Source organism: Ursus americanus, chromosome 9 (assembly GCF_024610735.1).
Source record: "Ursus americanus isolate L20-20 chromosome 9, mUrsAme1.1.p, whole genome shotgun sequence".
In the NCBI taxonomy this organism is placed as follows: domain Eukaryota; kingdom Metazoa; phylum Chordata; class Mammalia; order Carnivora; family Ursidae; genus Ursus; species Ursus americanus.
This window is the reverse complement of record NC_142135.1, coordinates 16,737,327-16,753,048: the sequence shown is the minus strand read 5'-3', so window position 1 is coordinate 16,753,048 and position 15,722 is coordinate 16,737,327. Positions and strand designations below refer to the sequence as shown.

Genomic DNA, 15,722 nt, shown 5'->3' with positions numbered 1-15,722 from the left:
GCCAGACACCCTAAGTATACATTTTAAAAATTTTTTATTTTGTTTTAATTCAGTTGGTTAACATGTAGTGTATTATTAGTTTCAGAGGTAGAATTTAGTGATTCATCAGTTGCATATAATACCCAGTGCTCATTCCATCATGTGCCCTCCTTGATGCCCATCACCCAGTTACCCCATCCCCCCACCCACCTCCCCTCCAGCAACTCTCATTTGTTTCCTAGAGTTAAGAGTCTCTTACAGTGTGTCTCCCTCTCTAATCCAAATGTACATTTTTAAAACACTGAGAATTTTTAAGAAATCTAGCTTCCAATAAAATTTTACAAATTTTCATTCTGTTTTCAATATCTTATTGTCATATGAGAAGATATTCCTTCAAACTTATATATGTTCTGTAGAACTTTTTGATCTATTGTGGCAGAGTTCAAATGTATACGAAAATATAAAAATATAGGAAGCCCTCATTACCACGTCCCCGTTAGCTGTAATAACTTATTGGCGCTTTTATTTTATCTATAACTCAACCTGTTACTACCTCCTACTACCTACTGCATTGCCTTAAAGAAAAGCCCAAGCAATATCATTTCATCCATAAATATTTCAGTGTGTATCTCTAAAGGAAAGGGTCCTTTATGGAACATAACCATAGTACTATTGTCACTTTTTTTTCAAGTTTTTATTTAAATTCCAGTTAGTTAACCTATTTTCACACTTCTTAAAAACGAATAATTTCTTAATATTGTCATAAATCCAGTCTTTGGTCAAATCAGGAACCAAATAAGGTTCACACAGTGTCTTGGATGATATATCCCTTTTTTAATGTCTTCCTTGCAATTTATTTGTTAAGGAACTGATCATTTGTCATATAGAACTCTCTGTATTTCAGGTTTTGCTTTTTGCATCCCTGTGGTGGTGTTTAATAGGATCCCTTCTTGTCTGTGTTTCCTGTATACTGGTCACCCCTCTATTTCCTGTAAATGGGAGGCTTGGTCTGATTCAGGTTGGATTAGGGTCAGGAAGACATGATAATGATAGGTGGTTTGCATACCTTCATCAGACGAACATTTCTTTTCTGATATTAGTGGCCATTGATGATTATGACGTAGAACCAGTATTGCATTAGAGGTTAGCAAAATGGTGCCACACTAATTGTGTCATTCCTTCTTCTCGTATTTACTAGAAGCCTTCTATGGAAGCCTTCAATAGAAAGGAACTTCCTCTTGTCAACTCTTTGGTTACTTTATAGTTGCAAAGGAAAGGCAGGATAAATGCTTGATTTCCCTGTCTTTTAAAAATTAAAAAAAAATTTTTTTTAAAGTAGGCTCCACACCCAGCATGGAGCCCAGTGCAGGGCTCAATTTCACCACCCTGAGATCAAGAGTCAGACTAAGTTTAACTGACCAACCCACCCAGGTGCCCCTAAACATTTTTTAATGAAAAATAATGAACTTAGCTCAAGTTCTCTCATCTTTGACCACTGGCATCCTTTTAAGTTGGCTCTGAACCCTTTTGATACAACCCCAGTTGTCTGTTTTGAAAGCTCTCATTCTTTCTTACCTAACCAGATGTCCAGGCTTATCTTCCACATTTTCGGTCCCAAACCTGGAATCAGCCATTTTTCTAAAGCACCTGGGTTCGTTTTAGTGGGTAATGATATTTCAATACCTAATCTGAATGCGAGTGGTACTCCTTGCGACTGATTTGGTCATTGTCACTAGGCCTTTCAGTGAAAAGAGCTAGAAAATACATGTTATTTCCTTATTTTCTCTCACTGTCTTCTAAGTCATGAATAAATCCCATCAGTTCCACCAAATGATATCTTGAATTGGTCTGATCTTGTCTTTGTCACAGCTACTGCCCTACTCCAACTACCCTAGTCTCTTTCAGACTCCTCTAGTAGTCTCCTTATTTGGTCTCTTTGTTTTCAATTTCATTTCCTTTTTTTTTTTTTTAAGATTTTATTTATTTATTTTGAGAATGAGAGAGAGAGCGAGAGAGAGCATGAGCGCAGAGGAGAGGAAGAAGCAGGCCCCCCACTGAGTAGGGAGCCCAATGCGGGCTAGACCCCAGGACCCTGGGATCCTGACGTGAGCCAAAGGCAGACGCTTAACTGACTGAGCTGCCCAGGAGCCCTTCAATTTCATTTCCTAAAGTCAGTCTCTACATAGCAGATAGAGTGGGGGGGGGGTTTGTTTTGTTTTTCAATTTATTTTTTAAGTAGGCTCCACACCCAGTGTGGAGCCCAGTGTGGGGCTTGAACTCACGATCCTGAGGTCAAGACCTCAGCTGAGATCAAGAATCAGACACTTAACCAACAGAGCCACCCAGGCGCCCTGGTAGAGTGGTCTTTTTAAGTCATAAGTCAAATCATGTCACTTCCCTATTGAACTCCCTTGAAAGGCTTTCCCTTGTAGTTAGAATAAAACCCAAACTCCCCATAATATCCCTGAGGCCTCTGTCACCTGGCCTTGGTTTTCCTCTCTTTTTCTCCTGTTTCCTTTCCCTTTAACACAATTCTGGCCACAGTTGAGTGTGACTTCTCTCTCTTCCTTAGGTGGCTAACCTTATTCTTTTTTTAACACTTGCCTGTTGACCAGACTGGAATACCGACCAGCGTGGAATTCTTCCTCCAAATCATCCTGTAACTGGCTCATTCACATTTTTTAGGGAGCCGACCTTCCTCCTTTCCCAACTCTGTAACTCCCATCTCATTTTATAGTTCTTAATAGAACTTTTCAGCTGAGATCAAGTTCATCTGTTTGCTTCCCTTCCTCTAGACTAAAAATCCCACAAGAGCAGGGATCCACCTCCTTGTTCACCATTGTGTCCCTGGTGCCTGAGATGATACCTGACTTGTAGTAGACACTTTACAAGTCCTTGCTGAATGAGTCCTTGCTGAATGAAGTTAATACAGCTTAATCTTTTTGTACCTTGTAAAAGTAGCTTACTTTGAGCAGGAAAAAAAAGTTGGGGCTCTAGGTTTTTCATGTAGCAGTCCTGTACCAACTCAGTATACTCCTGTGTGAAATATAGGAAGTTTCATAGTGGTGACTTTGAGATTATGCTATAAAAGGTAAATGTTACTCAGAAATCCTCAGTCAAGTCATCAAGCAAGCATTTGTTAAGCTGGTGTCTTAGTACAATAGGTAGAAAATATATATACTATAAATCGGAGCTTTCCCACAGGGTAGCCACTGTATACATGGGTCTATTTAGTAAAAACTTAATAAAATTAATTTATTTTCTCAGAATCATTAGCCACATTTCAGGTTCTCAATCACATGTGGCCAATAGTGAGCATATCGGGCAGCACAGACATAGAACATTTCTACCTCGTTGGGTCATACCGGACAGTACTTCCGTAAACAAGCCACATCCTCGTACTTTCTCACCTTTCGCTCTGCAGAGATGGTCGAATCCTGGCCGCTGGAGGGAAATCAAATCACCTTCACCTGTGGTGCTTGGAAGCTAAACAGTTATTCAGAATTATTCAGATGCCTACCAAAGTCCGAGCCATCCGCCACCTAGAATTTCTCCCTGATAGTTTTGATGCTGGTTCTAATCAGGTTAGTAATATAAAGGTAGGACATTATACTTTCTGAGAAAGAGCATATCAGTTTCTGAACGTCTTTGCTCTTGTACCGTGATTGTTACAAGGACTTGAAATTGCTAATATTACAAAGAGTCTAAAATTGAAAAAACATACAGTATTAGGTTCTGTATATGACTGACAATTTACCCTTTTCCTAAAATCAGTGTACTTTAAATTTATGTCATACTTCATGGTTTACAGGGTGCATTAGCATGTTATTTTTTATTTGCACCATTACGTAGACTGACATGAAAGCTTAGAAACATTAAGTGGTTTGTCAACATTCCTATTCATTGTAAGGTTTAAAGGGGGAAGTAGAATTAAAGTTTTCTCTTTGTGGTACTGTGTTATCTACCATAACTGGTTGCCTCAGTTTTATGAAGCAGGTTTTCTTTGCATCTTGCCTTAGTTTACAAAGTACTCCCCCCTCTACACACCATTTTGTAAAAATTTTCTTTGCTTATATATTTTATTTCCTTTTATTCATGTTTTTTAAAGTAGACTCCACGCCCAACACGGGGTTTGAACTCATGACCCTGAGATCAAGAGTCACACGCTGTACGGATTGAACCAGCCAGGCGCCCTCACACCATTTTTCTTTTTAACAGTTGAGTAGTCAGACCTTACCTTTCTTATTTTAAATGGACTGTTTTGAGTCTTATACTTTAGCAAGTTATATATAACTCACAACCCCAAGATTAAGAGCCGCACGCTCTACCAACTGAGCCAGCTAAGTGCCCGTAACTTAAGTTTTTTGAATAGATAATGCATTCACAAGGTTGAAAACATAAAAAAAAAAAAGACAATGAAGTGAAATCTCTTATTCTTTTCTCCCTTTTGCCCAGTTACTCACTCTTCATAGCCACTTTTGTTAGAGCAGTCCTGTGTTTCTCCCACTTTTTTATGCAGCTTTGCACCTTGCTTTTCTTCACTTAATTGACCTTGGAGATTGTTCTGTGTCAGTAAAGAACTTCATTTTTTTTTTTTTACCACTGCATAGTATTTCATAGTTTTTTAACCAGTGCTTTGTTATTGGGCACTTAGCCTGTTTTTAGTCCTCCTTTATTACAAATAATGCTGCACCAAGGAGCGCCTGGGTGGCTCAGTCGGTTAAGCGTCTGCCTTCGGCTCAGGCCGTGATCTCGGGGTTCTGGGATAGAGCCCCACATTGAGCCCTGCGTTGGGCTCTGCACTCAGCAGGGAGTCTGTTTCTCCCTCTCCCCCTCCCCCTGCTCATGTTTTCTCTCTCTCTCTCAAATAAATAAATAAAATCTTTAAAAAAAAAAAAAACAGTGCACTGAATAACTTTTTGCACATACCGTTTCACACATCCCGTCTATACAATAAAATCGCAGAGTTGAAATGGTAGTAATCAGGATTATGTGCGGCTGTAATTTTGAGGATCTTGCCAAATTGCCCTCTAGAAAGGTTGCATCAACTGTGAATGAGGGGGTTTCCGACAGCCTGACCCCACAGAAGAGATGGCCACCTTCAGACTGCCTCCAGCTGCTTGCGACTGTCGTCTCTCACGTAGCACCTTGTGCAGTCAGCGGTGGCGCCGCTTACCAGCCCCAGCGCTGGGGAAGGAACCGCTGCGGAGACAAGGAAGTAGAGAGGTCTGTTGTGTATTTACTTAGGCTTTTTTAGTACATGTTTTTAATTTTTCAGATTATGTGAGTTAAAACTAAGTTTTCCCACTTTATTTTTTTAAAGATTTTATTTATTTGAGAGAGAAAGAGAACACAAGCAGGGGGAGCGACAGAGGGCGAGGGAGAAGCAGACTGCCCACTGAGCGGGGAGCCTGACTCCAGGCTCGATCCTACGACCTGGGATCATGACCTGAGCCGAGGGCAGCTGTTTAACTGACTGAGCCACCCAGGCGCCCCAGTTTTTACCCCTTTAAAAACTAGTTTCCTTCTTATGCTTCCTTGCAGCCCACAGACTTTTTTTCCTCTATTCCCCAAATGTTACACTGACGAGAGTCAGGTTCATGTGGGGGCAGCAGGACAGATGCTGGTTCTGATCAAGCTGTGGGGGTGGTGAAGGAAAACAAACCCTCCCCACTCCTTGCCTCTGACAGCCAGAGTGCAGGTCAAAGTTAAGGACTGTCTAATCGTCTGTATTCCCTCTGAAGGGATTAGTACAGATGCCCCCTGCCGTAATCTCCCCATCAAGTCTCCCAGGATTGGTACCTGGCCGCTTCTGGTCAGCTCCAGGCTCATCTGGACCTGAGTAGGGCAAATCTACAGGAGCCGTAATTAGGGATTGTGAAGTGTATGATGGCTCTTTGCGAATATAATCTTCAGCTATTCCCCCCTCAAAACCAAAACAAAACCCGTATGTAGATACATACACATATGTACATGTAAGTGTGTGTAGTTTGACAGTTGACTTTAAAATTTAGGTGTAACTGACCTAAAACATTAGCTTCATAATGATTTGATATTCGTACCCACTGTTTAATAATCACTATAATAAGTCTAGTTAATGTCCGAGACATTTGACTTTTAAATGTGTTTTTGGAACTCATATATAGTTTCTCTCTGCTCTTAGGTTCTTGGAGTGCTAAGTCAAGATGGTATAATGAGATTTGTCAATATACAAACTTGTAAACTTCTCTTTGAAATTGGGAGCCTTGATGAAGGAATTAGCTCATCAGTCATTAGCCCACATGGACGGTACATTGCATCTATTATGGAGAATGGAAGTCTGAACATATATTCTGTTCAAGCTCTAACACAGGAAATAAATAAGGTATGTTATCAAGTAAAGAACATCAAGATCTTTTTAAGATTTAAATGTATCATCAGAAATAAAATCTTTATGCTCTGATTTTCTAAATTCCTTGGACCTTGTCCATCTTCTGGGTATGGTTTTTGTTTCTTTGTTTGTTTTTTCTCTTCCTCTCAAAGCCACATCTCCACACTTTTTTTTTTTTAAGATTTTAAGTAATGTCCACACCCAACATGGGGCTTGATCTTACAACCCCAAAGTTAAGATTCACGTGCTCTACTGACCGAGCCAGCCAGGCCCCTCCACACTGTTCTCAGCTGTGCTCCTTTCTTAAGGTGCTGCCTGCCTCACAGGTAGTGTGTGGGGTCCCTGTCCCATTCGGCTGTCTCTCATGACCTCCTTCCCAAAAGGGATCTTCAGCCCCACTCTCTTCTTTTCTGGCTCAGGCTTTCTTCCCATCTTATAGGCTAGAAATCTTAGAGCACGAGGACTGTTCCTCTGCATCTTTAGATCTAGTCAATATTAAGTCGTAATTTTTAAATTTGAAATAATATCTGTATAAATGCTTCCTGTTGTCCGTCTCCACCTCAGCCATCCCTGTATTAGTACTCAGTAACTACTCTTGAGTTCACAGTTATTTAAACCAATGTACCAAAACTCAGAGCCCTCGGGGCCTGCCTCTGCCCGTCAGTCCATCTTGTAGATGGCATGTTTCTAAAATAATCCTGTCATCCTCATTTCTAAAATGGTGCTACTTTAGTGGCTTCCTTCCTTTTGCCCCCTGCTTTAAGTCCAGACTAATGCCTGACTGTCCAAGTCCTCTCTAATCTTGTCTAGTCTACCTGTCAAACCTACTTCCCCGGACTTATAACTTCCCTCACTGTCCCCCCATAGACCCCATTCTCATTTCTACATCTGCTCCAGTGTTCATCTCACCTAAAATATACTTGCCACTTCTCTTTTATGGTTATCTAGAATTTCCCCGGCTTGTTGGCCGAGTCTAATTGCCTGGGTGCAGCCTTGCGAGGTCTGGAGTCAGGTTATAGGCCCTGAGAGGGACTTTGCTGATCACCTGGTCTAACCATTTCCTTTTATGGAGGAAGAAGCTCGTGCCTCAGCCTCATCACACAGCTAGTCATTAGCAGGGCCCCGTGTTCTGTTCTTAAAATGATAGTCTTTTTGCTATGTTTGTGATGTGTGTGCTCCTTCTTGTCCTTTTATCCTTCCTTTTCTTTAATTAGACAGTAAGTGTCTTGATGCAGAAAAAAAATCAAAAGATACAGATAAGCAAAGAGATGAGAATCACTCAGTCTCACCTCTCTCGGGTGATTTTGAGGTGTCTATTTTCCCAGGCTTTTTTTTTTATGTTTGTAAATGTAGAGAGTCAGTCCTCATTGTTTATGGATTCGCCTCATTGTTATGAATGTGAATTTACCTACTGGTAGAAATATATTTGTGACCCAGGTCAGTCCTCAGTGCATAGTGACAGGTGTTCCCATGTGCAGAGCAGCGCATAGCCAAGCCTCCCGGCCCGCAGCTCCACAGCCGAGGTCACACCCAGCAGCACTCAGCCTTCTTATTTCCTCACTCATTCTGTAAACAGGTGTCCTTTCCATGGTCTGTTTAGTGTCACGTTTTTCATGTTTGTGCTTTTTGCACAAGCTGATTTTGCTCTTTTTTTTTTTTTAATTTTTTTAAAAGATTTATTTGAGAGAGAGAGACCATGAGAGAGAGAAAGTAAGAGAGCATGAGCGGGGGAGGGGCAGAGGCAGAGGGAGAAGCAGACTCCCTGCTGAGCAGGGAACCCCATGTGGGACTTGATCCCAGGACCCTGAGATCACGACCCGAGCTGAGGGCAGACGCCCAACCAACTGAGCCACCCAGGCGCCCCGACTTTGCTCTTTAAAATGCACCCCCTACACACCGTGCTGAAGTGCTAAGCACAAGAAGGTGTGATACATAAGCTTAGTTCAGGCACAAGTTATAGTGCTGTTGACATGAATTCACTGTTTGTGAATCAACAATATATATGAAATTGGGGCGCCTGGGTGGCTCAGTCGTTAAGCATCTGCCTTCAGCTCAGGTCATAATCTCAGGGTCCTGGGATCAAGACCCGCATCGAGCTCCCTGCTCAGCGGGAAGCCTGCTTCTCCCTCTCCCACTCCCCCTGCTTGTGTTCCCTCTCTTGCTGTCTCTGTCAAATAAATAAATAAAATCTTTAAAATATATATATATATATATATGAAATAAGTGTCTTTAAACACAAACATACCCTAAACAGAGTTACATATTGATTGGTTGACAGAAATGCTGTGATCACTGGCTCACAGGAGTGAGTGATTCAGTATTCACTAACTCAGTACTTGCGGCTTCTTTATAGAACATAACTACTGTGAATAGTGAGAATCTACTCTGTGTGTGTGTGTATGCACGTGCTTATATTTTCTTTAACCATATGGAATTATACTCTACTGTTCTCATAAACTTTAAAAATTGTAATAACATATTATTTGCTCTTAATGAGGGTTTTCAGCTTGGCTGAATTTTGCAGGAGCTAGGTACATGTTATTAATAGGAGTGGGGAGAGACCTGGGAAAAACCAAAGTAAGAGTAAGTCAGTGACTTCCTCTCTGCTGTTTGTTAAGCAAATTAGCATCATATTGACCAGAAAAGCTAGCATATGACAGAAGTAGGATAATCTTTTTTTCTTTTTCTTTTGCACACATTCCCAACACCACCGGTGTCTTTCTGGCTATTGTAGGCTTACACGAATGCTCAGGTCTGTAGTTTCTACAGAACTGACCCATGTCCAAGTCCTGCTTTTTGGCCACTGGAGAATTACTGGTATTGTGATAATAAAATTCCTACTTCTGTGTTGAAGTTTTAACACTACTGAGGTATGGCCATGCAGGTCACATCTCAGGCCCTAACTTTTGGGAGATTGTATTTCATGGAGGCACATGGAGTTTAAGAGAAAAAATATGGCACTAGAATAAAAAAATTTTTAAAGATTTTATTTATTTATTTAACAGAGAGGGAGAAGGAGACAGAGAGTGAGAGAGAGAGAGCACAAGTGAGGGGAGCACCAGGCAGAGGGAGAAGGAGAGGGAGAAGCTGGCTCCCCACTGAGCAGGAACCCTGATGCAGGGGGAGTGGGGGAGGCTCGATTCCAGGACCCTGGAACCAGAATTTGGGCTGAGGGCAGACACTTAACCAACTGAGCCACCCAGGCGTCCCTAGATTAAAAATTTTAATAAAAATTTGGAAGAATGGATTGAGGTTAGACGATAGTTCAAGGATATTAAAGATGGGCAATATTCAGAAGTCAGACCATTTTTAATTGCATTTTGTAGATAAAGAATTGAAAAATTAAATCATAGAATGGGTGGCCTGAATACTTTTTTTTTTGGTCAGAGCTATTGTTATACTTTCCATTATCTTTGTGTTCTTTCTACATGTGAATAAATGACAGCGTATCTAAGAAAAACACTATTTAAAAAACCTGTAGAAACAGTTACAAGTTTAAATCCTTTTTATAATAATTTTAAAACAAAAACTTAGTATCTATGCCATGTATATTATCACATTACCTACTCTATACATTTTACAGAGTTATGTATTCATACTGCAGTTGGCCATAAGGAAGACTTTTTCTTTTTTAAGATTTTATTTATTTGAGAGAAAGAGCAAGCATGCACAAGCAGGGGGTCGGGAAAGGGCAAAGGGAGAGGCAGAAGCAGACTCCCCACTGAGCATGGAGCCTGATGCAGGGCTCAATCCCAGGACCCTGAGATCATGACCTGAGCTGAGGTCAACCGTGTAACCGACTGAGCCACCGAGGTGCCCCAGGGAAGACTTTTGGACTCAGACAGTAGGCTGCAGGTTTCAAAAGCAGGAGTCCTAAACCTCTGAAGATAACATGAGAAAAATCTTTGAAACCTCAAAGTAGTCTTTTAGTAGTCTATGTTATGAAAAAGGGTCAAGATGTTTGCTTTGTTCTGCTTTTTTCTTTTGGGAGTGAGAGGGGAGGAGGTCAAAAAGTTTGGTTTCCTTTTCAAAGAGCTTTCCTGAGGAGTGGTGATTCATTTTCATTAGATATGATCTTGGAAGATCACTGTTCTGGCTTTCATGACAATGTGAATGCAAGGTACTGTGTCTAACATGTGTTTTTCTGGAATCTAATGTGTTCATTTGGACATACAGGGTCTTCCCTGTGTTCTTCTCTCTTTTCATATGAAAGGAATCGGCACTTCGGCTTCCAGAAAAAAATTTGTAAAATCACACATACCCGCCTGGTCTTTGATTTGGGTCTGGGCTATTTACTAAGGAAACTTTTAGCAATAATGGCCTCAAACATTTAAATGATTTGTGAAAGTCATTGTACTTTGATAACATTCAGAACTCAGGAAGCCTGAGTTACCTTATCTGCTCATTTCCTTTGAACAAAGAAGATCTTTTGATTTCAAAGTGGTATTATTCATAGAGAAAATGCGTTAGGGAATCATTTTCCCTTAAGTCCATCGAGGTTGTTGGGCTTTATTTTCTTGTTATTTTTCCATAAAAATGAGGATTAAGAATCGAAGTCGTGCTGTCCAAACTGCCCATTAAACTATAGATGCTGCAGGGGACTAACAGCCTTCTCTGTGGAGCCAGGGACAGAGAGGCAGGCGTCCCACGCCTCCAGAGGAATGTCATTTGACAACTCCCTCAGAGAAATTCACTTGAGCCCAAAGAATATTAGGGTGCTTCTCTCTCTATTCTAGAGGGCTCTATGTCCAGCTGAGCCTTCTCTGCTGCAGATTATCACCAAACTACTAACTTTATCATGCAAGTATAAAAAAAAAGGGTGGGGGATGCCTGGGTGGCTCAGTCGGTGAAGCGTCTGCCTTTGGCTCAGGTCATGATCCCAGGGTCCTGGGATCGAGCCCCGCATCAGGCTCTGCACTCAGTGGGGAGTCTGCTTCTCCCTCTCCCTCTGTCCTTCTCTTCTCCCATCCCCCCGCTCATGCTCGTTCTCTCTCTCTCTCTCTTTCTCTCTCTCGTGCTCTCTCAAATAAATAAATAAAATCTTTTTAAAAAATGGATTGATATCCTATGATTTAAGGCCAGCTTTCAAGGGATAATTAAATTCTCTATTGTTGTTAATCATGTATCTTTATTGTGTTCTTCAAAGGAATTTGGCAGAAATCTGTTTTGATTTGACAACACGGAAACACTCTTGGATATTTTACTTAACACTTTTTGCTTGAAGAATAATGATGTATGTTAAAGGCACATTATGAAATTGATCACAACAAATTTTGTAAATCCTATGTGAACAGGTCTGTTTTCCAAGGATAGCCACTGCTTTATTTTCCCCTTTTAGCCACCACCTCCCTTAGTGAAAGTGATTGAAGATTTGCCTAAGAGTAAACTGAATTCTGGTGACCTTAAGATGAAAGTAACAACAGGAAGAGTACAGCGGCCAGCAAAATCAAGGGAAAACAGAATACAAACCAGAATACTAAAGCAAGACCTAGCTGGTAGTTTTGAAAATAAAGAGGTAAGAATATATTATAATTACATTTTTGTTTGTCATGACTGCTGTGGACATACCTTAGACCATCATCACTCTTCCCTCTCTTAGAAGTTAAAGGAAAGATATGAAGAGAAGAAAGTTCTAACTGAAATTATAATGTGCTTTCTAAATTTTAAATATACAATTAGTACATGTTTATGGTTTTTAAAAAAGTCAAACAGTATAGAATTGTACTGTCCAGTACACTAGCCACCAGCCACATGTGGCTGATAAGTACCTGAGATGTGCCTAGTCCGAACTGAGATGTGCTGTGTATGGGAACTACTCATCCCATATTGAAAACTTCGTATAAGCAGAAGAATATAAAATGTCTTGGGGCGCCTGGCTGGCTCAGTCAGAAGAGCGTGCGACTCTTGACCCAGGGTCATGAATTCGAGCCCCACGTTGGCTGTAAAGATTACTTAAGTAAATAAATTTTTTAAAAAGGAATATAAAATATATCTTATTAATAATTTTATGTTGATTATAGGTTGAAATGATAATATTTTGATTACCTTGGGTTAAGTGAAACATTATTAAACTTAATTTTACCTCTTTCTTTTTACTTTCTTAATGTAGTTCCTAGAAAACTTAAAATTACGTTCGTGGCTTGCATTATCGGTTAGACAATGCTAGTATAGAAGGTTATGAAGGGAAAAAATAAAAATATACCTTTCTTCCTCCTGTTCCGTAGCCCACTCTTCTTCACACTTCCTGGAGGTAACCATTGTTAATAGTTGTTGCTATCCTTCAGAAGTCTTCCGTGCATATATAAACATATGTATAGCTACGTGCCTTAACCTTTCTATTTATTTGTTTACGTGAATGGAATCATAGTATAGCACTGTTCTATAACGTTTATCACTTAACATATTGAATATCTGTTTATATTTTGCACATGGTGCTACAACATTTAAAAGATATTTGCGTTGTGTTGCCTTTGTGGATATTCCTTAGCCTTAATTTACTCTGCGTAGCTGGCATTTAGATGATAGGAGAGTCTCCTGTTGATACAATCTGTGATGCGGTGTATAGGCTTCTACAATTATCGTTGAACATTTGCACAAATGTATCTGGAGAAGTAGAATTTTTAAGTCAGACTATGGATAAAAATTTTGATAGTAGAAGCCAAGTGGTTCTAAAAAAGAATGTACCACGTTGCCTTTTTACCTTGTTTGAGATGATCTGTTATCGTATGTATGTCTTTGTGTGTGTGTGTGTCTGTGTGTGTGTGTGTATGTGAGATTTATTCAAGAAAAACTAAGAAACAACCAAAATGTCCAATGGTAGGTAACCAAGCATATAAATTATGATAGAGCTATAGGCTAGAAATCTAAGAATATTTAAGAGGAAAGGGAAATAATTATAGTATGTTAAATATAAAAAGCAAGCTATAAGAATGTATACTTGGATATCAATTTGATTTAAAAAGGATAGGAGTACCCATGTATTATTTTTGAAGAAAAACCAAGATGCTAATAGAGTTAACCTTTGAGGGAAGAGCTTTCAGTCAGTTTTACTTTCTTCTTTATATATATTTTTTGTATTTTCCTAATTTTCTGCAAAGAGCATATATTACTTTGGAATTGAAAGTAAATATAAATATTAAAGAAGTGGCTAGCATTTTCTAGGACTTATAAAACTTTTTATTGACATTAATCACACACACAAAAGTACACGTAAATGTACAGCTGAATGCGTTTTTACGGACTAGCATCCAGATCAAAAAATGGACCCATTACCAGCGGCCCCGAAGGGCCTCTCCTGGTCCCTTCCAGCCACTTCCCCCCACCCCAAGGATGGCTACTCTCCTGACTTATAACACATAGATTAGTTCTACCCTTTTTTGTCCTTATATAAATTGGATCATTCAGTTTGTACTCCTCTGCATCTGGCTTTTTTCTTTCAACATTATGTTTGATTTATGTTTGAGAAACATAATTTACAACTCGTAGCTGTATAAAATTCCATCATGTAAATAAACCAAATTTTATCCATTCTGCAGTCAGTCGGCATTTTTGTTTGCTGTTAGAAGTCGTGCTGCTGCGCACATTGTACTGTACATCTCTGGTGGCGAACGTAGGACACATTTGTGCTGGATATAAATCTCGGAATGGAATTACCGGCTTGTTGGCAATGCTTATGTCCCGCTGTAGCGAGCTCTCAGCTTTCCCAGGAAGTTCATTGAAACAATTTATATTCCCACCAAGAGGTGTTGGAGAGCTCTAGTTGCTCCATATTCTCACCAACACGTGACATTTGTCACATTAATTTTAATAACCTCTTTTTTTCTCTGAGCATTGTAAAATTGTGAAGCTCACATCAAAAGAAGAATGTGTAAAGCGTTGTCTACCAGGGAAGTTCACCAGAGAGCCAGTGGCCGGAGTTTTCAGTGGAGGCTGGTTCTGTAGGCATCCTCTGTTTAGTACATTTCAAAATCCCAGACTCTACAAGGAAAACAGGTGTTCAGCAAAAATCACAGTGTACCAACAATTTAGGCACAGTGAGCCACTCTTACTGGTTCTGGGGATAGTGGGACCTTTCCTGAAATCCAGATTTCTAGGCAAGGGCCCACCTTGCAAGTGTGCTTTCCTAAAGGTAGTAGCATTCTCAGACCTGCCATGCTAGCATTCTTCTGGACATACCCATATCCACATTAAGAAACTGAGTATTACCAGTAGCTTTGAAGCTCCTGTGTGCTTATCCCCAGCCGCATTTCCCTCCCTATCCCATAGATATAACTATTGTCCTCATTTTTGTGTTAATTATGTCCTTGATTTTCTTTAGTTTTACTACCTCTACATGTAATCCTAAACCACATATTGGTTAGTTTTCTTTTTTTTTCTTTTTTTAAATTTAAATTCAATTTAGTTAATATATAGTGTATTATTAGTTTCAGGGGTAGAATTTAGTGATTCATCAGTTTCATATAGCACCCAGTGCTCATTACAACACGTGCCCTCCTTACTGCTCATCACCCAGTTACCCCATCCCCCCACAAAGTTCCCCTCCAAAAATATTGGTTAGTTTTAAAAAGCTAAATAGCAGCAACAAATCTTGCCGAGTAAAGATGGGACAATATTGTTCCTGTTCGTTGAATGTTCTAACGAGACAATAAGCCGAGTGACAGCTCTGGACATGGTCTGACCTCAGCTTTCCTGAGAATGTACAGGAGCCTTTTCTGGGAAAACTAAGGGCATGATCACAATTGACTTCTGGGAAATAAAAGAGGCACCGCTGCCAGCCAGGGCATCTGGCAGTGCTGTAGTGTGAGTCAAATTTGGAAATCCTGCAGAAATATGTCAGGGAATCCGCAGCCAGCTCTAAGGAGGTCGAAGTAGAACACTTGTACAGGGTGAGATGCTTCTCTTCCACTAATCTTGGCATCAGGACATGGAAGGGGAAGAAGGAGCTTCATCCCTATGTGGTCAAGATCAGAACAGACAAAACTCAGGCCAAACTCACCTGGGCGTTTTATCATTTACAAAGAGGTTCCGGTGGCAGCAGGTGTCTTGCCGATGACAGGAGTGAATGTGTCTCTTTCCTAGATGGTACTGCTCCAGTCTGGTCTTCAGTCTCTGGCGCATGGCTCTCAAAGGGGGATCTTCATTCACCATCATCTTGGGTTTGCCCTTCACCCCCTCTTATTACCTGTTTTTTATGGTAAAAAGGGCATTGAACTAAATCAGAAAATCTGCCTTTGGGTCTTGAGCCAAGACTTACTGAGCAGGTTTGTGTCACTGAGCTCTGACGTACCCATTTTCTCAAAGGAAAAACAACATCCCATCTGTTTGAGTTGTCAGCATCAAATGAGGTCATCTCTGAAAATGGCTTTATCATCCC

General features: G+C 40.3%; 1 protein-coding gene across 7 annotated transcripts in view; it reads left to right on the top strand.

Moving 5' to 3' along the window:
• The window catches only part of TBC1D31 (TBC1 domain family member 31), a 67,457-nt gene that overhangs the window by 19,450 nt on the left and 32,285 nt on the right, over positions 1-15,722 (top strand). For all 7 annotated transcript variants that reach the window (XM_045805715.2, XM_045805712.2, XM_045805711.2 and 4 more), the window contains 3 exons: positions 3,404-3,563; positions 6,143-6,343; positions 11,688-11,864. In XM_045805715.2, the coding sequence (XP_045661671.2) occupies positions 3,404-3,563; positions 6,143-6,343; positions 11,688-11,864 (538 nt within the window). The remainder of the gene's footprint in view (positions 1-3,403; positions 3,564-6,142; positions 6,344-11,687; positions 11,865-15,722) is intronic.